General features: G+C 37.0%; 2 protein-coding genes across 2 annotated transcripts; both read left to right on the top strand.

The window, feature by feature from the left end:
• Positions 1-10,402: 10,402 nt before the first annotated feature.
• On the top strand, positions 10,403-12,214 carry LOC139849125 (uncharacterized). The gene is made up of 3 exons (XM_071838795.1): positions 10,403-10,817; positions 10,872-11,758; positions 11,876-12,214. The coding sequence occupies exons 1-3, from the start codon at positions 10,403-10,405 to the stop codon at positions 12,212-12,214; spliced, it is 1,641 nt and encodes a 546-aa protein (XP_071694896.1).
• A 1,248-nt stretch (positions 12,215-13,462) lies between these two features.
• LOC139849126 (uncharacterized) lies at positions 13,463-17,731 on the top strand. The gene is made up of 3 exons (XM_071838796.1): positions 13,463-13,701; positions 14,211-14,499; positions 17,654-17,731. The coding sequence occupies exons 1-3, from the start codon at positions 13,463-13,465 to the stop codon at positions 17,729-17,731; spliced, it is 606 nt and encodes a 201-aa protein (XP_071694897.1).
• The last annotated feature ends 4,723 nt before the right edge of the window (positions 17,732-22,454 follow it).

Genomic DNA, 22,454 nt, shown 5'->3' on the forward strand with positions numbered 1-22,454 from the left:
TATTTATGGATGACATCTTAACTTATTTAAGTAAAGAAGGAAAACGAACAACATCACCATCTTACGCTCGAACTTTTGAGAAAAGAGCAACTCTATACCAAATTCTCCGAGTGAGAATTTCTGTTGAACGAAGTCCAATTTTCTAGACCATGATGTTAATGGTCAAGGCATTACAATCAATCTCGAAATCAAGCCACATGTAATCAGGAAACTCTACCAACTCGGACTTGTATTCGTAAAAATCTTAGATCTCGTCTGTTATTACCAAAGATTCATTTCTGACTTTTCTCGTGTTACACGACTTTTAAACTCGTTAACTCACAAAGGAAAACTTTAAACCTCTCCGTGTTCGAACCTTGAACGTAATTTTGCATGCAAACCTTTCTAGCTAAATTCGTATAGCACATAACGGAACTCAATATGGAAATAATTCTACTTAAACGCCCGAAAGGCATACTCTCTCGACTCGAAATCAACGGAACTGAAATTCGTTATTTTTGCACGAAGAATTCGAATACATAATTGTGGATCCGATCAATTTTCTCGTCATCTCATACCACACTACATACCTCTGATATTTCACCGTTACCGTATGATATTACGGGAATTTAAGATAACATACAATCCAACGATACTTCACTCTTCTTTGACTTAACGCCCTTGTGTTTCTGATAATCGGTCAACTATTGTTCAACCCCGGACTATGAAACTACGTGTACTATCTCGTTTCTCTTTCAGACTTCAACTTTTGACAACTAGAGGCACGTTATGGCAACCTCGAGATGCAAGCTCATCCTATTCTAAGTCCTCATTTCACTCTTATCTTTATCGCTCGCATTTCCGTTTAAAGAAACTCCTTGTAACATTTCTCCATGGATAGAGAAACTCCTCATATTACATAAGTATTCGCCACGAGGGTGAATAGTCCTAACGAACATTTTTCGAACCCTAACTAACTTGTTCAAACGTATCTTAAGAGATTCTATTCCAACACGGTGTATCTTTGTCAATTATTCCGTATCGAAATACTCGTTTCACTTCTAGTGTTACAAGAAACCTTGGGAACCCGCTTAGACATGAGTACCGCGTACCACCCACAAACTGACGAACCGAGCAAACGAACGATTTACGTCTTGGAAAGACATGTCACAAACTCGTATTGTCACCTTTAGTAGATCACTCTTACAACAGTAGATACCACTCGTGTGTTCACACGCACTTTCTTAAACCCTATATGACCGCTAATGTCATACCCCTGTTCATTTAACCAAAGCTTGTGGCAAGCAAATCACCGAATCCGAACCCCATCAAGAAACAACAATTGAGATCGTTCAAGTCCGAGAAGGGCTCGAGATGACCCGTAGTCGCCAGAAGAGTTATACCAAACTTAGATGAAAACCTCACAAATCCCAGTGTGTAACCACGTAATAGTGAGAACCTGCACCTTGGAAGGGTGTAATCCGTTTCGGGAATCAGGGAAAGTTAAACCCGCGACATGTTAACCCTTTTGAAACCTTGGGGCGTATTGGAACCGCTTCCTACCGTTTAGAACTTCCGACTAAATTAAGTTTCCGTTTACCCTACAATTCGTGTAACAAACTTAGAAACGTGTCCTGCGGAACAGGAACGTGCAATCCTGCTAGATACACCAACTATCGATGACAAACTTCTCTTCATAGGAAAACCAGTTGAAACCGGGGATCGTAAAACCAAACCTTAATACAACGTAAAACCCTGACTATCCAAATTCATGAGAACACTCAAGGACGTACCTACACTTATTCATATCATGAACAACGTAAAGTCTCGAGTAAGAGATATCGACTACTACTTCCAACTAAATTTCGGGACGAAATTTCTTTTGAGGTGTGGATAATGTAACATCCCGCGTTTTTCCGTTAAATTTATTTTAACACCGTCTTTTTTTTAAATAATATCTTTCGTCATTTAATTTGGCATCTTTCGTTAACTAACGTTCATAATATCCTCGTTATTTAATTATAAAGTCATCCGTTACTCGAACGTTTTTAAAATATTCGTTGGGTTAATTCCCGCACCCGCTTTGAAACTCGAGGGACCGAGATTGCCAAATGGGCAAACTAGTTGACTAGGTCAACTAGTCAACCCACTTACCACATCCATTCATTTCATCTCCACCTCCCACCTTCATCCTCCTCTTTCTCTCTACTTCCCATTTTTGAACTCAAAACCCTCAAACATAAAATCATCATCTAAATCCGATTGGAGAAGCAAACATCAAAACAAATTACATTTTCGTGATCCTCTCTTCATCCTCTACATTTTGATACCAATATCATCAAGTTTGGGTAACATTTCTAAAACTCTAGATTTCTCTAAATTCGTGTTTTTGACTTGAAATGGTGTTAGTTAGTGTCTATGGCTCATTGTGATGTCGTGTGTGTAATTTATATGCTCGATCTCGTTGTTTTAGTGTAACTAGCATGAACTTGAATTTTGGTGCGTTGTTCTTGAATTTAGGATGATCATATGTTGTTAGATGTTAAAAGTTGATGTTTTAATTGTGTTACTAGCATCACTAGCTTCAATTTGATGTGTAGGTTGCCTTAGAAAACTTCATGAACTTGATTATTGATTTTGGTGAATTTGGGTTAGGGTTTGATGAACTTGAAATGGACTTTTGATGCATTGAATGCCATGGATTATTATTGGTAAGTGTTTAGTTGGATTGTATGCTTGATTACCTTCGAAACGGCATATCATTCACGTAAATTGGTTGCCCGAATCATTGAATTGCATTTATGAACTTGTATGCGGTTAATGTTAAGCATTAGATACGGTTTTGGTTGTTGTAAGTGGAAGTTTGATTGATGAAATGCGTTTAGATGTTTTCCTTGTCAAAATACATTTCCGATGGTATAAGATACATGTTTTAAGTGTTTTCGGTGCATGAGATGTGTTAAATTGTATTTTGGTTCGTGACTTGGACCATTTTTTCTGCAAACTGCATGTTTCCCAGGTATTGCGCGCCGCGCATATACCCGCGCGCCGCGCAGAATTAGAAATCCCAGATGTTTGCCTTCTTGGTTGAGTTCTGACCAGAAATTGCACTTGGGTGCGCGCCGCGCAACCCAGTGCGCGCCGCGCAAAAGCCCCAGGCCACTCTCTTTTGTTTTTAAATGTCACAAAAATGTTTCCGCTTAACCGTAACTCCGATTAACATGAAACTTGACTATTATGCTCGTATATGACTTCTCATCATGAAAAAATTGTCGGGCACCCGACCCGACCCCGTTGACTTTGACTTTGACCAAGTTTGACTTTTAGTCAAACTTAACCAAACGATTATACAATCGTTCTAACATGCTTAACTACTTGTATCGTGCATGAAACTTGACAAATTGATTCACATGCTATATTAATCGAGTCGTAACGAGCCATAGGACTAATTGAACATCTTTGACCGTTTGTGTTTACCGTTATTGATACAACCTATATGTTTAGGTCAAGACTAGCTTTGTCTTTGCACGCGTCTACTTGTTGAAGTACTTTATTAACTCTTGCACTCAAGGTGAGATCATAGTCCCACTTTTTACTCTTTTGAACTTACTTTTGGGATGAGAAAACATAAACGATTCTTTTGAACTAAGTGAACACAAGAACGGGAAAACAAACATTCTACATACGAGTTTAGAACGAAAATCCTCAATCCGATTATCATTAGTTACATCAGATGGTGTAAGCGAGAACTTATGTTATATGGCCATATGGGTTTGACAACCCTCATCTTTGACGGTTCGCTACCGTCTACGGGTGAAATATATTTTCGGGAAACAGTGTTTGTTCTAGCACTAATTACTGGGGTATTCAACGGACGGAATGTTAAGCTTTGATAATTGGGTGCTCGTGAATATTAACTTTAGAATGTATTACTATTATTTCAACTTTACAAATCTTGTGGTTCGGCTTACTTTACTTTTACTCACCTACTTATTTAAACCTATGATTTCACCAACGTTTTTCGTTGACAGATTTCTATGTTTTTCTCAGGGCTTGCACGATATGTGAAACATGCTTCCGCTCACTATTTGATACTTGCATTGGATGTCGAGTATACATGCATTACTTGGAGCGTCTTTTGACTTTACTTTAAACCGTGTCGCCTAGATTTCATTCGTATTATAACGTTGTAACTTAACTATTGGTTGAACAATTCTTGTAAACTTTGAAACAATCTTTAATTTGAAATGAAGGCGACATATTTTGGTCAAACTTTGTCTTAAAGACTTATGACCATGCAATGGGACCTACGTAGACGACGCCGTCACTTGACGATTTGTCGGGGTCGCTACAAGTGGTATCAGAGCCTTGGTTGTAGGGATTTAGAGTTCATTTGTGTCCACCCCGAGTCATAGGGTACATAGGTGAATCTAGACTACAACCGGCATATAGACTGAAGTAGGAATTATTTGACTAATTGTGCATTTATACTCGAACTCTTCTATCATATCTAACCCGTATTCGATCTTGATCTTACGTTGATAAATTTTGTTGATGCGCCACCTTGACTTTATGAAGTAATGTTAAATGCACATGAGAATCAGGGTAATATAATTTCCGGGATTATATTAAGGTGATTCACATGGACGTTCCGACATTATGACATAGAGAATTTAAGGCGAGTCAAGGAAAATTTTCTCTCTATCCTTATTCCATGCCACGGTTAGTATTGTTGAAAATACTAACCAACGATATTCTTGTGTCATGAAGGAACAATGGCTCACCAAGGTCAACACAATACCCCTCTCCAAACTCTAGAACAAGCTCTTCAACGAATGATAACCACCGCCGTGGGTACGGCCGTGGCCGATCACTTTTCCAACAACACCAATCGTGGAGCCGGTAATTCATCATCGATTTTTAACGATTTCGTTATTTTATTTTTTGTAAGTTTTGCGTTTTCAACAATCTGCATATTAAGAGACCCTAAAAAGATAATTTAAAAAAAAAAATTGAAATTTTACATATCCATTCTTAGCCGTTTTTAAGCTTAGCCATGGATCGTGCCCATATATATGTGGATGTTAAATTTCCTTTCTTATTCACCGATTTATGTCATCCAAATCCATCATTAATAGATTGGATTGAGTAGATATCCAGTGAATCTCAAATCCTTTGTCATCTCTAATCATAATTGATTTACACTCTCACGCTCTTTTACGTTAATGTTTAACATTTAATATCTATATTTTCTTTTAACGTTTACGTTTTACAGTTTTGTATGTACATGAAAGTAAAAACGTAAAACGTAAACGTAAAATGTATATGTAAATGTTAAAATAAAACATAAACATAATACATAAACGTAAATCGTAAAATTTTAGACGAATAATCAGATCATAGAATAAATGTAGACTCGATCTAGAGGTGGATTCACTAGATAAAGCTTTAATTGAACAAATTCAGACTCATGGAATTGAATTATTCAAACCTAGACCTAATGAATAGATTAGATTGATGCCTTTAAGTTGTTATTCGTGTTGTGTATGATTTGGGACCATATCAAACGATAACTCACAACTAGGGTTAGTATGGGGTGTTTAACATAACAAAGAAACTCGTAACCCATATTTGAAGTATCTGTAGTGTCCCTCAATCATTGGTCGGAGACCATCGATCGACCGTCTCTTACTGTAGTTTGACTGTCTCCACCGTCAATTGATGGTCAAAGTTATTTATTAACGAAATACGCTTAACATCATATAATCAAAGTATGATTACATGAATTCTCCAATGACTAAATTAAACATTATATAACCAATATAACTAAGGATTTACATTTATGCACTGATAAACTTTAGCACCCCCGCCAAATTTCATTTAACGGTGAGTTAATCATTGACTCCCACATTAACGGTTACGCCCTCTATATGAGATGTTTTTCAAAAGTTTCGCATTTGTAATTTCAAAATTTTCCAATAAATCAAATTTTCTATAAAAATAAATGATTAAAAGTAATAGGACACATTTAACGATGTTTAAGTGTTTAAAACCCAAAAGCGAATAATCGATGTTTCAAAATAACAACTGGATCTCTAGTTATGCAGCATGCGACTTCTAAGCAAATAGTGAAAGCAAATCATCTAGCACCTGAGAATAAAATATGCTAAAGGTCAACATAAAGTTGATGAGTTCACATGTTTGTTCGTCATAAGTATAAACAAGATGCTTGACCATGCTATTTAAATCGTAATACATTTTCATAAGTTTTTCATAAGTTTGCATTTCATGAGCAACTGAGTTTGCATTTCCCACTAGGTGTACGTTTAACGAAGTAATATGCACCTCAGATACATCGTCGAATGGAGCTGTCAACGCCCAACAGATCTGTCCATATGATTCTTGCTTACATTAGTAATTTAACATAATCGACCTAAAGGATTTTTATTCTGAATTATACAATACACAAGATTTATTTAAAAAATCGTGTCATGACGTAAAACGGTTTTCAAAACCACATGTATTCTCACCCCAAAAAGATTAGAGAAAAGGGGCTGTAAACTCACCTTTAAGAAAAAATTTGTTCAATAAGTGTTTATTAAGCTAGGTCGGTCCGTAGGGTGCAGATAGTCCTAATGCTCAAGTCCGACTCACAGTTATAACAAAATTTAGCAAAAGTCAACGTGCGTCAATGTAACATGGTTATACTTTTCCCGTTACTATCGTTACTTGTCTGGTAATTATTTAACAATGATTACATAGAACTTTATGTGTTTACTGATTTAAATGCATACTTGAGCGGGAAGATTACATGAATTAATATGATGATATTAATTGATAAACTTGTTTCGGATAACGAAATATATAGAAAACGACACGGTTACGATAACCGCATAGAAAGCCTTTCAGATTACGGAACACGCTTTTTAATAAAAATAATTATTTTTAATAATTATTAAATTTATGAAAAACTTACTTAATTTATTAAGTATTTAATGAATTAAACCAGGTGGATTGCTTTTCAACGACCGGTTAACGTTCTGGGAACCCGGTACGGTTAACAACACTCGAAACGGACCACGCTCATACAAGCTTTTAGTCAAAATGAGCCCAGGATCATCCATGTGGGCCCCATCGTCCGAACCCACCATCACCACCCCATTTATTTGTTGTTTTGGGCTTAAGTATTAGCTTAAGGGTTTTAATGAGGCCCTAATCTAAAATATAACTAGTAAGGGTCGTTTTACATTGGATGCACATTCAACCTAATTTTGGTCGACACCCTCTCCCTCTCCTCTCCTTTGTGACCGTCGCCTCTTAACACCACCATACCACCATCAAAAGTTGTTATTTGCTAAAACCTTCAACATCAAATTTGTTCCTTGCTTCGTCCTCTACACTCTAGTACCCATTGATTGTGCTTTTAAGGTATAAAATCATTAACCCTAATTGTTTTAGATCTGATTTTTTATCAATTACATAGTTTACAAGGGTCTAGTGCTCATATCTTTGTGTTTGATTATGATTGCCTGCATTAATTTGCTCGTTTGTTGCGATTAGGGTTAATCCCGAATTTAATATGTATGATTACAGAAATCTAAAATTTTTGAATATTAATTATTATTATATATTTAGAATCCGCTCTAAAAATTAATTATTTTAGGCTTTGGAATTGCATGATTTCGTTACCGGATGTGCAAGTTATGATTGAATGAAGTTTTGTTCATGAATCTGTGATTTATGCGAATTCCGGAAAAATAAGTAGTGTTGATTAATGAACTGACCACCATTGTGTAGAGAATTTAAAAACATTCAATTTAGATTAGGATATAATGTTATTTGGAGTTATAATGCTCATGTTATGCGTAAACGAATGTTCTTGACAAAACTGATTTGCTCGGTAACATAAAACTGATTTTAAAAGTAAATTGAAATGAGATTTTGAACCAAGTCTTTGCATATTTGTAAAAGTCATATGTTTTAGATAAATTTTCACATAGGCCTTGTGTTATTTCGATTTGTATAGCTTGCGTAATGTGCATGCCAAAATGATGACCCGTATTCTGTCCAAATCTGCTACGTATGCACCTTTAGCTCTATAAGTTGACTTGTGGATGATTTGAGAACTTGAGCTTCTAGATATTTGAACTTTGTATGATATGTGATCAAAGTCTAGTTTATAGCAAACCTTCAAACCTGATGTATTACGCGCAATGTGGCCAACATTTTGATAACTACTGATTTGGACTGAAACAGAATGCTTGAAATGTCGGAATAAACAGAATGCTTAATATGTGTTATTTTAGCTTGTCCTTGAACTATATCCACTAACCTTGCTTGATTTGCATGCTCCTAGCTCTGGCTATACCCATTTTGAGATTGTTGTGCGGATTGAAACTGTTTTGGTAAACCTTATCTGAAACTTATCTGAAACATGACTTGTAGGCATCGTATGAGGGCATGGCTTGGATTTTTAGAAATTTTTATGAGTCCACTTATGTTCTGGAGTTTGCCATGTTGCCATGACTTATTTGTTGTGACTTGTGTTCGTTGTTTGCAAGGTGTGCGTGAATTCCATGTTATACGATAAACTGTGAACGTGTACTTGACAAACCCTGAACTAAAACATGTTAGTTGACCTAGGATTGAAATATTGATTAAGATTGCATGACGTACTGTTATTTTTGACTTTGGTTGACCAATTTGACCAAGGTTTGACTTTTGTTGACTTACTTGGATTTGTTGACTTTGTGTTGACTTTTGCTTACATGTTGTGTCAGTTGAGCACTAGGACTACGCGTATACTATGGGTTGACATAGTGTGAATTATGTACTTACTTAAGGTAATCTAATTGATTAGGTTGCGTTATACGTTTGTGATCATCCGGCTACCGTACTGTTTTACTAAGCTTTTACAGTGCACAAGGTGAGTCTACAGTCCATACTACTTTTCCATTGCGATGAGATAACATGCTTTTTCAAATGCTTTACATATTAAGCACGAGTAACTAAACAATATACATATGAGTTTGATCATAAATCCCTTTGCTTGATTATATTAATTACTTTACGTAAGCTCGACTTATAGGGACGGTACCGTTACATTTGACAAACCTCGCCCAACACACGGGGTGCTTATTCTGTTGTAACTTGTACACTTGATCGATGTATGCTTAGAAAGGGTAAAGGGAAGACGCGTAGCGAATGAGCTATGCGCAGGTTAAAGTCTTACATTCAAGTGCTCATAACAAATGTATACTTTTACGAAGTTTTCAATGAAATCTCGTGGCCTAACTTACGATAAATGTTTTACTAAACCTGTAGATTCACTCAACAATTTTGTTGACTTTTCGCATGTTTTTATCTCAGGTCCTTAGAGGTTTGCTTCTGCTAGCCGATGTTCTTATACTTGCTTCTTACAATTAGTGGAGTGAAGTCCAGCATGATTTACTACTGTTTTCAAGAATAATATACATTCGCGTTATGAAATCTTTTCATTTATTTAAACAATGTTCGAAGATCATTTATATTGGTTATTTCTGTTAAACTATTTTGAAGTACAGTATTTTAATGACACTGTTTATTAAACTTTAATGCGAATGCTTTTTGGAAACGTCTCATATAGAGGGTGTGATCGTTAATTGTAGGACCAGAGTTAATACGTCGTTAATCGATTCTGACGGGGTATTACATATGGTATCAGAGCGTAACGGTTACCTAGAATTAGGCTGCATTAGTGTGTCTGACTGTAGGGCACATACGTAGCTCTAAACCGTAACTGTAGGTTAGCTTAAACTATATATGCTATGCATATACTGTTGCTTGATGTTGTGTCGTGTAAATGTCTGTTTAGCTCATATATGATATACTGCACACACATACATTTATACTGACCTTGATTTGAACTAAACGTACTACATCACAAATCTTATATACACACAAGACACGAGATCTAAAATGGATTAAGTTGATCACGTCAACTTGAACTTATGGAGTGATGTCGAATGGAAAATATGAGCTAGGGTAATATAATGACTGGGATTATATTACGGTAGCTCATATAGAAGTCCGACATTGTGACATAAGGAATTTGAGGCGAGTCATAGAAAGTTAATTTGATATATACCGCTTAGAATATAAACTTGTTAGTCCCAAATAAAACTAAAGACGTACACCAGGAAGAAGAATTATTATTATTATTATAACCTACTGATAGCACGTATACACGTCACGAATCGTCACCACTCGACCTTGCTCGTCATCTCGTACCACTACTCACTACTACTTACCACTAATACCACATCTACTTATTACTATCCCTACTAGAATATTATTTGCTATGCATCATTACTCGTTGTTAGTATATTTTTATGTACTGATTTCATTGACGATAATCTGGTGTGTTGTCTTGTCTAGATAGATAATGCCACCAAATAAGATTACTCAAGTTGATGTCCGTCGGTGGATCACCGAGGGTCTAACTGAAGCTGTGGCTGAACTCCAGAATGGAACCAACAACAACAACACTGCCAACACTAGTAACCAACTGAACCAGAACAATCAGAACACCACCAATACTCAGAACAACAACACTCAGAATACCACCAACACTAGAAATGACACCAGCAACCAGCATAACAACACTGTCAACACCAACAATATTACCAACACCAACACTAATCAGGGAGGATGCACGTATAAGACCTTCTTAAGCTGCGAACCACATTCATTCACTAGTAAAGTAGGCCCGGTCGGCCTGACCAGTTGGTTTGAGAAGCTCGAATCTGTTTTTCGTATCAGCGGCTGTAGGGAGGTCGACAGAACAAAGTTTGCATCCTGTAAGCTGTCAGATGGTTCTTTAACATGGTGAAATATTTATGCGAAGTCTGTAGTTATCGATCAGGCTTTTAAAACTACTTGGGAGGACTTGAAGCAGAGAATGATTGAAGAGTATTGCCCTTATAATGAGATTGTTAAGATGAAGCGGGAACCCCAGAACCTGAAACTGGTTGGCACTGATTTAGCCAACTATAATAAGAGATTCTTTGAGCTTGCACTTATGTGTCCGAACATGGTTACTCCTGAGTGCCGAAAGATCACTTTGTATGTGAAAGGGTTAACAGAGAACATCCAGGGCGGTGTGACCACTTCAAAGCCAAGGACGGTTCATGAGGGGGTTGAAATGGCACATGAGTTAATGGATCAAATTGAACTACGAGGAAAAACTCCTGTATCAGTTGAGACAAAAAATTTTGACAACAAGGGAAAGTGGAATAACAACAATTCTGGAAAGAACTATAACCTGCAACCCTACAAGAAACAGGATACAGCCAAGGGTAACATTACTGCCCTGAATACCAACTCTGGGTACAAGGGAAAGTATTCATTATGTGCTAAATACAACAGGTATCACCCGGGAAATTGCAACAATGTTTGTGATAAGTGTAAGGAGAATGGACACTTGGCCTCGGAGTGTAAGGATGGTACAAATGTTTGTTTTGGATGCGAGAAAACTGGTCATTTTAGAAAGGATTGTCCGAATGCGAATAAGAATACTGAACCTGCTAGGGGCAGAGCTTTCAACATCAACTCCAGTAAAGCTTGTGATGATCCCAAGTTAGTCACGTGTACGTTTTTACTCAGCAATCATCATGCTTATGTATTTTTTGATTATGGTGCTGATAGGAGTTTTGTGTCTAAAGATTTTTGCCATAATCTTAAGAATCCTGTATCGTCATTAGAAAACATGTACTCTATAGAGCTAGGGAATGGTAATCTAGTGAGAGCCAATAAGATCTATCGTGATTGTACTTTGATTTTGGCTGGGAAATCTTTTAGAATAGATGTGATACCGATTAAGCTAGGAAGTTTTGACCTTGTGGTTGGAATGGACTAGTTATCTGAGAATAGAGCTACCATCGTCTGTTACCAGAAAGCGATTCGCATTCCTGTTGCCGAAAATGAGCCTTTGATGGTGTATGGAGAGAGAAGTAATACACCATTGCATTTCATTAATTGTTTGAAGGCACAGAAACACATAAGAAAGGGTGGTTTTTCTATGTTGATTCACGTAAGCAAAACTGAACCCGAAGTAAAGAAACTCGAAGATGTGCTGATTGTTAGAGACTTTCCTGATATTTTTCTAGACGAGTTACCCGGATTGCCACTGCATAGAGATGTAGAATTTCAAATTGACTTAATGCCTGGAAAGGCACCTGTAGCGCGCACCATATAGACTTTCACCTTCAGAATTGCAAGAGCTGCCTAGTCAGTTACAAGAGCTTTTATACAAGGGATTCATTCGACCGAGTTCTTCACCATGGGGAGCTCCAGTTCTTTTTGTAAAGAAGAAGGATGAATCTATGAGACTTTGTATCGATGACAGGGAACTGAATAAGCTAACTATCAAGAATAGATATCCGTTATCAAGGATCGATGATTTGTTTGATCAGCTGCAAGGATCAGGATATTACTCTAAGATTGATCTGAGGTCAGGTTACCATCATATGAGAGTAAAGGAGACAGATATACCGAAGACAACTTTTAGAACACACTACGGACATCATGAATTTACAGTAATGTCATTTGGATTGACGAACGCACCGACAGTGTTCATGGATCTCATGAATCGTGTGTGTATGCCATATCTAGATAAGTTTGTTATTGTGTTTATTAATGATATTTTGGTATATTCTAAGAACGCGAAGGAACATGAACAACATCTCTGTTTGATGCTTGAGATGCTCAGGAAAGAGCAGCTATACGCGAAATTTTCGAAGTGTGACTTCTTTCTACAAGAAGTTCAATTTTTGGGTCATATCATTGGTATTAATGGTATTCAAGTTGATCCTGGGAAGATAGAAAAAGTCAAGAAATGGGAGACTCCTAAGTCGCCAACTCAAATTCGACAATTCTTAGGTCTCGTCGGTTATTAAAGGAGATTCATTGAGGGATTTTCTACTATTGCCCGACCGTTAACAGCATTGACTCACAAGGGTAAGAAGTATGAGTGGACTGAGCCACATGAGTCTGTATTTCTGTTATTAAAACAGAAAATGACTACTGCTCTGATTTTGTCTTTACCCGAAGGGAATGAAGATTTCGTGATTTACTGTGATACTTCATGACAGGGTTTTGGTTGTGTGTTGATGCAAAAGAAGAAAGTGATTGCCTATGGATCACAACAATTGAAGATACATGAACTGAATTACACGACACATGATTTGGAACTTGGTGTTGTGGTCTTTGCAATGAAGATGTGGAGACACTACTTGTATGGTACTAAGTTTACAATTTTCACCGATCACAAGAGCTTACAACATATCTTCGATCAGAAACAACTCAACATGAGGCAAAGATGTTGGGTAGAACTACTGAACGACTACGACTGTGAGATCGCTATCATCCTGGAAAGGCTAATGTTGTTGCTGATGCCTTGAGTTGGAAAGAGAAGGCTAAACCTCTCCCAGTTAGACCTCTGAATATGACTGTCCGAAAAAACCTTACTTCTCAGATACGCGATGCACAACTTGAAGCATTGAAGGAAGGGAACATTGTTACTAAGTCACTTAGAGGATTGGATAAGAAATTTGCCATCCTAAAAGATGGAACCCAATACTTCATAGACAGAATCTGGGTACCGAAATTCGAGGGATTGAGAGAGCTTGTGCTAGAAGTGGCTCATAAGTCACGATACTCAATTCATCCTGGATCAGACAATATGTACCAAAATCTCAAGACACATTATTGGTGGCCCAACATGAAAGCTGACATTGCTACTTATGTCGGGAAGTGCTTGACTTGCGCTGAGATCAAGGCTGAGCATCAAAAACTGTCAGGACTACATACACAGCCAGAGATTCCCCAATAGAAGTGGGAATGTATTACCATGGACTTTATCACAAAGCTGCCGAAAATAGTGGGAGATTACGACACCATCTGGGTTGTTGTGGATCGTCTCACTAAGCCTGCTCACTTTCTACCGATAAAATGGAAAAATTGGCACAAGTTTATATAAAGGAAGTTGTTTCTAGACATGGTGTGCCTGTGTCCATCATTTTTGATCGCAATACTCGTTTCACTTCAAGGTTCTGGCAAACCTTACAAAATGCAATGAGAACCTGTTTAGACATGAGTACATCGTATCACCTACAAACTGATGGCCAAAGCGAAAGAAGCATCCAAACAGTAGAAGACATGCTGTGGGCATGTGCTATCGATTTTGGAAACAGATGGGAAAAACATCTACCACTGGCAGAATTCTCGTACAACAACAGTTACCACACAAACATAAAGCCTGCGCCTTTTAAAGCACTTTATGGTAGAAAGTTCAGGTCTCTCGTATGTTGGACTAAACTAACGGAAAGTCAACTGATAGGTCCTAAGATCATACACGAAACAACTGAGAAGATTGTACAAGTAGAAGAGAGACTAAGAACGGCTCGAAGTCATCAAAAGAGTTATACCGACGTTAGAAGGCGAGATATGGAATTTAAGATTGGAGACAAATTCATGCTTAAGGTATCACCCTAGAAGGGTGTGGTGCATTTTGGTATATGAGGCAAGTTAAGTCCAAGATACATTGGACCATTCAAGATAACCGAAAGTATTGGACCGGTAGCGTACGGACTAGAACTACCACAAGAACTCGGCAAAATTCATGAAACTTTTCATGTTTCTAAGTTGAAGAAGTGCTTATCGGACAAAAGTCTAGTGATTCCTTTAGACGAAATACAAGTTGATACCAAGCTTCATTTTGTTGCAGAACCTATTGAGATCATGGACCGTGAGGTCAAACGGTTAAAGCAAAGCAGAATCCCTATAGTTAAAGTTCGATGGAACGCCCGTAGAGGACCAGAATTCACGTAGGTGCGTGAAAATCAGATGAGACTAAAGTATCCGCAACTATTTCATGAGGAGACGACTTCGGCGGACGTGCACTAACATTTCGGGATGAAATTTTCAATAACAGGTGGGTAATGTAACAACCCTACTTTTCCCGTTACTATCGTTACTTGTTTGATAATTATTTAACGATGATTACATAGAACTTTATGTGTTTAACTGATTTAAATGCATACTTGAGCTTGGAAGATTACATGAATTAATATGATGATATTAATTGATAAACTTGTTTTGGATAACGAAATATATAGAAAATGACACAGTTACAATAACCGCATAGAAAGCCTTTCAGATTACGGAACACGTTAAATATAATTACTTTTAATAATTACTAACTTTATGAAAAATTTATTTAATTTATTAAGTATTTAATGAACTAAACCCGGTGGATTGTGTTTCAACGACCGGTTAATGTTCTGGGAACCCGGTACGGTTAACGGCACTCGAAACGGACCACGCACGTACAAGATGTTAGACAAAATGAGCCCAAGATCACTCATGTGAGCCCCATCAGCTAAACCCACCATCACCATCCCATTTGTTGTTTTGGGCTTAAGTATTAGATTATAGGTTTTAATGAGGCCCTAATCTAAAATATAACTAGTAAGGGTTTTACACTGGATGTTCATTCAACCTAATTTTGGTCGACACCCTCTCCCTCTCCTCTCCTTTGTGACTGTCGCCTCTCATCACCACCATACCATCATCAAAAGTTGTTATTTGCTAAACCCTTCAACATCAAAGTTGTTCCTTGCTTCGTCCTCTACACTCTCGTACCCATTGATTGTGCTTTTAAGGTATAAAATCATTAACCCTAATTGTTTTAGATCTGTTTTTTTTATCAATTACATAGTGTACAAGGGTAGATTGCTCATATCTTTATGTTTGATTATGATTACTTGCGTTAATTTGCTCGTTTGTTGTGATTATGGTTAATCCTGAATTTAATATGCATGATTACAGAAACCTAAATTTGTTTAATATTAATTAGTATTTCATATTTAGAATCCTCTCGAAAAATTAATAAATTTAGGCTTTGGAATTGCATGATTTCGTTACCAGATGTGCAAGTTATGATTGAATGAAGTTTTGTTGATGAATCTGTGATTTATGCGAATTCTATAAAAATGAGTAAGGAATTGAGCTATGAACTAACCACCATTGTGTATAGAATTTAAAAAAAATTCAATTTAGACTAGGATATCATGTTATTTGGAGTTATAATACTCATGTTATGCCTAAACGAATGTTCTTGACAAAACTGATTTGCTCGGTAACCTAAAACTGATTTTAAATGTAAATTGAAATGAGATTTTGAACCAAGTCTTTGCATATCTGTAAAATTCATATGTTTTATATAACTTTTCACATAGGCCTTGTGTTATTTCGATTTGTATAGCTTGTGTAATGTGCATGCCAAAATGATGACCTGTATTCTGTCCAAATCTGCTACGGATGCACCTTTAGCTCTATAAGTTGACTTGTGTATGATTTGAGAACTTGAGCTTCTAGATATTTGAACTTTGTATGATATATGACAAAGTCTAGTTTATAGCAAACATTGAAACCTGAAGTATTATGCACAATGTGGCCAACGTTTTGATAACTACTGATTTGGACTGAAACATAATACTTGTAATATCGGAATAAACTGTACCAATTTGCTTCACCAAATTACCTCATCTTTTGATATGTGATATTTTAGCTTGTCCTTGAACTATATCTACTAACCTTGCTTGATTTGAATGCTCCTAGCTCTGGCTATACCCATTTTGAGATTGATGCGCAGATTGAAACTATTTTGGTAAACCTTATCTAAAACTTATCTGAAACATGACTTGTAGGCATCGTATGAGGGCATGAATAGGGTTTTTAGAAAATTTTATGAGTCCAATTATGATATGGAGTTTGCCATGTTGCCATGACTTATGTGTTGTGACTTGTGTTCGTTGTTTGCAAGGTGTGCTCGAATTCCATGTTATACGATAAACAATGAACGTGTACTTGACAAACCGTGAACTAAAACATTTTAGTTGACCTAAGATTGACATGTTAACTAAGATTGCATGACCTACTGTTATGGAAGACTTTGGTTGACCAATTTGACCAAGGTTTGACTTTTGTTTACTTACTTTTATTTATTGACTTTGTGTTGACTTTTGCTTACATGTTGAGTCAGTTGAGCACTAGGACTACGCGTATACTATGGGTTGACATAGTGTGACTTATGTACTTACTTAAGATAATCTAATTGATTAGGTTGCGTTATACGTTTGTGATAGTCCGGCTACCGTACTGTTTTACTAAGCTTTTACTGTGCACATGGTGAGTCTACAGTCCCTACTACTTTTCCATTGGGATGAGATAACATGCTTTTTCAAATGCTTTACATATTAGGCATGAGTAAGTAAAAAATATACATATGATTTGATCATAAATCCCTTAGCTTGATTATATTAATTACTTTATGTAAGCTCGACTTATAAGGATGATACCGTTAGGTTTGACAAAGCTCGCCCCAACACATGGGGGTCCTTATTCTGTTATAACTTGTACATTTGATAGGTGTATGTTTAGAAAGGGTAAAGGGAAGACGCGTAGCGAATGAGCTATGCGCAGGTTAAAGTCTTATATTCAAGTGCTCATGACAAATGTATACTTTTACGAAGTTTTTCAATGAAATCTCGTGGCCTAATTTACGATAAATGTTTTACTAAACCTGTAGATTCACTCAGCAATTTTGTTGACTTTTCTCATGTTTTTATCTCAGGTCCTTAGAGGTTTGCTTCCGCTAGCTGATGTTCTTATACTTGCTTATTACAATTACTGGAGTGAAGTCCAGCATTAGTTACTATTGTTTTCAAGAATAATATACATTTGCATTATGAAATCTTTTCATTTATTTAAACAATGTTCGAAGGTCATTTATATTGGTTATTTCTGTTAAACTATTTTGAAAGACAATATTTTAATGACACTATTTATTAAACTTTAATGAGAATGCTTTTTGGAAACATCTCATATAGAGGGCGTGCCCGTTAACTGTAGGACCAGAGTTAATACGCCGTTAGTTGATTCTGACGGGGTATTACAGTCAATGAAAGTAAAATACAGTCAACATGTTCAATAAAAGTCAACCATCTCAGAATATTACTCAAGTTGGTCAAATAGTCAAACATAGGCCAACCAGTAAGGTCTTGACTTCAGATTAGCATTTTCAGTGTTTCTAGTCAATTTCAGTAAATGTGCCTGCAATCGCTACACACATACATAAACATAAATCACAAACCAATTAACATCGAAAGTTTATGTTTTCCAGACCCGTATATTAACTTATTAGGTTTCTAAAAATTCATGCCATACTATTTAACAGTTTACAGAAGTACATATATAGCATAGTTAGTAAACAACAGTTTCCAGCACGCGCGTCAGATTTGTAAAATTCATAACTAACTCTAGAAAAATCATAAATATATAAAACTAGTCGGAGAATTTAGAAAACAAGTCAAAATTTGCATTTGTAAAGAAGTGAAGTCAGTTGGTGTAGCAAATTGGTACACTTTACTAATGGAAGTCAGACCAGCTGTAAGATCCTGAATTTTGTACATCAGAAAATGTTCTTGAAAGTGTCAGTAAATGTGTGCATCAGAAAGCACCACTAAAAGTGAACCTAACACTTATGCATTTTCAGAATTTACATCTAAATCAGAATCTGTCAACTTCAGTCCCTGAACTCTAAGAATTGGTAAAATGTCGCATTTTAGGGGTGTTTGTCGCTTTTTGGAGAGTCGCGGAACGCGACATATACGGTTGAAATGCGATGGCCTGAAAAACCTGCCTCCTGTCCTTTTATTGCGTTTGGGTGAAGGGTGTCATGTACTGGTGTTTCGAAACGCAACCTGGTGTCGTGAAACGCGGTCTGTTGTCGTGAAACGCGACAAATGTCGCTGAATGGACAATTATAACCCATTTTAACGGTTGTTTTGGGGGTATTATGGTCTTATCACTTAAGAACGGAGTGGTAGCCATAATATCAGTTTCACATCCACTTTTGGATTATTTTCACATCCACAACTCTTTCATCTTCAATTCTAGAGAGAGAGAGGGATATAGAGTTTAAGAGAGAGAGAGAGAGAGAGAGAGAGCTTGTTTTAAGGAAGAAGTGGAAATCTCACCATAGTGCTAGTGTTAAAGTTGTTCATCTTGTTCCTAGCTAAATTTTGGTAGTGGTGGTAAGTTCTAACTCCGAAATTCATTATTTGATTTGATATTTCAATTAGGGTTTGAGCTTGATTTTGTTAGAAACCCTTTAATGGTTGTGAAATGGGTTTGTTGTGGTTAGTAGATGGGTTTTGACCCGTTATTGGTGGGTTAGGGTTTGATGATGATTTTGATCATGGTTTTGGGTGTAAATCACTAGATTATAAATGTGTTAGTGTATAGATGTTCGTAAGAACATGTTAGTTGGTCAAAAATGGGTGTTGACTTTGATTTAGTATTAAACTAAGATTTGAGTCAGGTTTTGGTGAATCGAGTATGTAAGTACTTGATTTAAGTGTTAATGGTGTTTTGGAAATATAATCACTAGCCGTTAGTGATTATGGGGCGTTTTCATGACTTTGGTCAAAATAGGTAATTTGAATTGGGTCAAAATTGATGATGACACTAATCTGGATTGAGTGGAAGTTAAGTTTTGTGTTAAGTGTTAAATTGGTGATTTTATGACAAAATCACTAGTTATGGTGATATGGGTCAAACTTGACTTGTTTTGGTGGTCATGTGTAATTTGGGCCAAGTTGCACTTATGGGTTGGTTTTGTAAGTTCAAGTGCAATAAGTGTTAGTTTGTACCTTTTTGAATGTGTCGGAATTACCACCCGTAGTGGTAATTGGTGAAGTCCACTTTAGGTGTCTAAATGGGCAGTTTTTGGAGGTCGGTATAAATCCTTGGTTAAGGGTGTTGGAGTCAAATTCTCTCGTAGAGAATATATGTTGATTGTTTGTATATCTATATGCGTATCATAGGTAAAAGGTTTGCTCGGTTGCGTTTGGAGGCGATTTACATACATGACTTGTGCGGTCATTTCGAGGTGAGTGAAATAATTATATATATGCGTATATAGTTTATTTGCTTGCGGGCTTGTGGTTAGTGTTATCTGGGCGTGTGGATTCACTTTAGTGTTATCCGGGCATGTGGATTCACTACTCTTTTGTAAGTTCGGTAAGTACGGACATCCACCTAGGGGGTTAGTGTACACTAACAGTCATTGTGCGAGTACCAGCGGTCATTGTGCGAGTACCATTCCCTTGTGTGTGTGTGTCGATTGTTAATCATGTGCTTGAAGGGTGGTTTGGTAAGTGCGGACGTCCACTTTGGGGGTTAATTTATACTAACAGTCAATGTGCGAGTACCAACGGTCATTGTGCCAGTACCGTTCCCATGTATGTAATAATGGTTAACCATGGTTATGTGTTGTATTATTATTAGCATATTATATTGTATTAGTTATATGCTATTGATCGGGCTAGCTTGCGGTAATGGAGACTTTTAGCTTTATGCTTTGCGATGGTATACTAATTAGATTGCTAGCATGTATGCGGTATTTGTGCAAGTGTTTGCAAGTAAGTAGATTATATATGTGTATGTATAATTATTGCATTCACTAAGCTTTATGCTTACCCCTCTCGTTTTTTACTTTTTACAGGAATTGTGTTGTGAAGCTAGCTAGTTGTTAGACTAGATGCGTAGGAGCGCTTGGGCTCGATGGGGTAGCATTTGGATTTTTGGACGCGGATCGGGGATTTGGTAGTCCCCGGGATTATGCTATTGGTATCGGGTTGAGTTATTGAGTATTAACCCGTATTTTTGTATGATTGGGTCATTGTTACAAATACTTTTGTAATGTGTCATTTGTATACCAAGGGTCGTTATAATTTGTTAAATGTATCGAAATGTTATGTAATGTGAACATACGAATGGGACCTAACTTATAAAAAAAATGTGCTTCGTTTTTGGTAAACGGGTTGCGGTCGTTACACCAGCAGATTACAACAGAATTTCAAAAACACGTTTTTGTAATAAGTATTTCTACCACATAAAGAATCAAATCATGCTACCACCAATTGGAGGGTCTTCCTAAGCATGTTAAAAGTAATTTTATAGAAAATCATGTCAATCCACCTTACCAATTATTCACAACAATAAAATATACGAGTAAAGGTCAGGTTTAATGCGAAGAAAAAGTCCCAGTTTTTATTTGATCATAACTTGCAACCCGTACGATGAATGATCGAGTGTGATGAATGAAAAGTCATCCAATTAATCCATATATTTAAAAAGTTAACTTCTAAGATTCCGTAAAAAAGTTACACAACACTATGTTTCAGTTTTAAAGACGAAATTCAACAAACCGTACTTTTTTTAATGACCGTATCTTTTAAGCTGCCCGTCTATTTAACGCAACATCTAAATGAAAACTCAATATGTTTTCAAGATCTATCCAATTATAATCATGTCATGATCAGTTTGCATATCATACTTTACCAAAAAATCATAATCACATACGAATTTCATACCAAAATCATTTTAATCCTAACTTTCGATCCGTAAGTCTAAAACATACTGATGATATGCATAGTGATCCATCTCAGAAAGGCACACTATTAATAGCACTCCTCCTAGAGTGTACCCGGCGTGGACCGTCCCGGGCAAGGAACATTTTCCCGGCCTCACCTCGATAACCCAACCAGGATGTTAATTATGTACACATCCAGGAAGAAGCGTACCAGACAAAGGCTAGCCAGAACCCCGCACAAAACAAATCCTACCTGGACGAGTATGCACGCTACCGGCATCACTCAGCTGGGCACAAAGCATTGAGAAGCCAAGAACCATTTATCACATAAAAAGGCCTGCTGGACCATGAACGTCGGGCACCCGAAAATCTTTGCAAGGTTACTTATGAACTGGTTACAATCTTGCCTGGTCATAACACTACCGTGAAGAAACACTTGAAATAAACATCGGGAAAACCCCTTTTTGTCTGAGCGAGAGCACGACATTCATTCGTCACAATCTAGACGGATCAACCACACTCTCAGAACTACCATGTCTTTCCAGCTTAGGTGTCCAGTCCCGGGACAAGGATGTTGTCCCGGAACAAGCACTCTATCCTGAAACAAGCACACCGTCCCGGAACAAGCACACTGTCCCGGAATAAGTGCACCATCCCGGAACAAGCACATGATCCCAAAGCAAAGACACAAACGAGCTGCACGCCACATCAGCCCACGAATCTAGGAAAGTTTGTTAGGATCTGTTTGTTATTCCTATAAAAGGGACATGTTCCACGTCGACCCTCGGGATTAGTGAAGTTTGTTATAACCATTAAAGAGACATGTGTCAAATCACCATTCCTTCACAACATCAATAAATATGCAAACAAGATCATTCATTTAAAAACACTTGATGCATTAACGTTACTCTGCCTAAATTAATTACGATAATGTTTCTCCAGCTGATTTCAACTCTGATAAAGATTCCAGTCAATATCGGAGTTAGCCATTACTCTA

Source organism: Rutidosis leptorrhynchoides, chromosome 5 (assembly GCF_046630445.1).
Source record: "Rutidosis leptorrhynchoides isolate AG116_Rl617_1_P2 chromosome 5, CSIRO_AGI_Rlap_v1, whole genome shotgun sequence".
In the NCBI taxonomy this organism is placed as follows: Eukaryota; Viridiplantae; Streptophyta; class Magnoliopsida; order Asterales; family Asteraceae; genus Rutidosis; species Rutidosis leptorrhynchoides.

Coding starts and splice junctions, on each gene's coding strand:
- LOC139849125 (XM_071838795.1), top strand. CDS start 10,403: ATGCCACCAAATAAGATTACTCAAGTTGATGTCCGTCGGTGGATCACC. Junction 10,818..10,871: donor CAGAACAAAGTTTGCATCCT/GTAAGCTGTCAG, acceptor CGAAGTCTGTAG/TTATCGATCAGGCTTTTAAA. Junction 11,759..11,875: donor AGCTAGGGAATGGTAATCTA/GTGAGAGCCAAT, acceptor GGAATGGACTAG/TTATCTGAGAATAGAGCTAC.
- LOC139849126 (XM_071838796.1), top strand. CDS start 13,463: ATGACTGTCCGAAAAAACCTTACTTCTCAGATACGCGATGCACAACTT. Junction 13,702..14,210: donor CATCCTGGATCAGACAATAT/GTACCAAAATCT, acceptor TTTTGGAAACAG/ATGGGAAAAACATCTACCAC. Junction 14,500..17,653: donor GAGACAAATTCATGCTTAAG/GTATCACCCTAG, acceptor TTTTTATCTCAG/GTCCTTAGAGGTTTGCTTCC.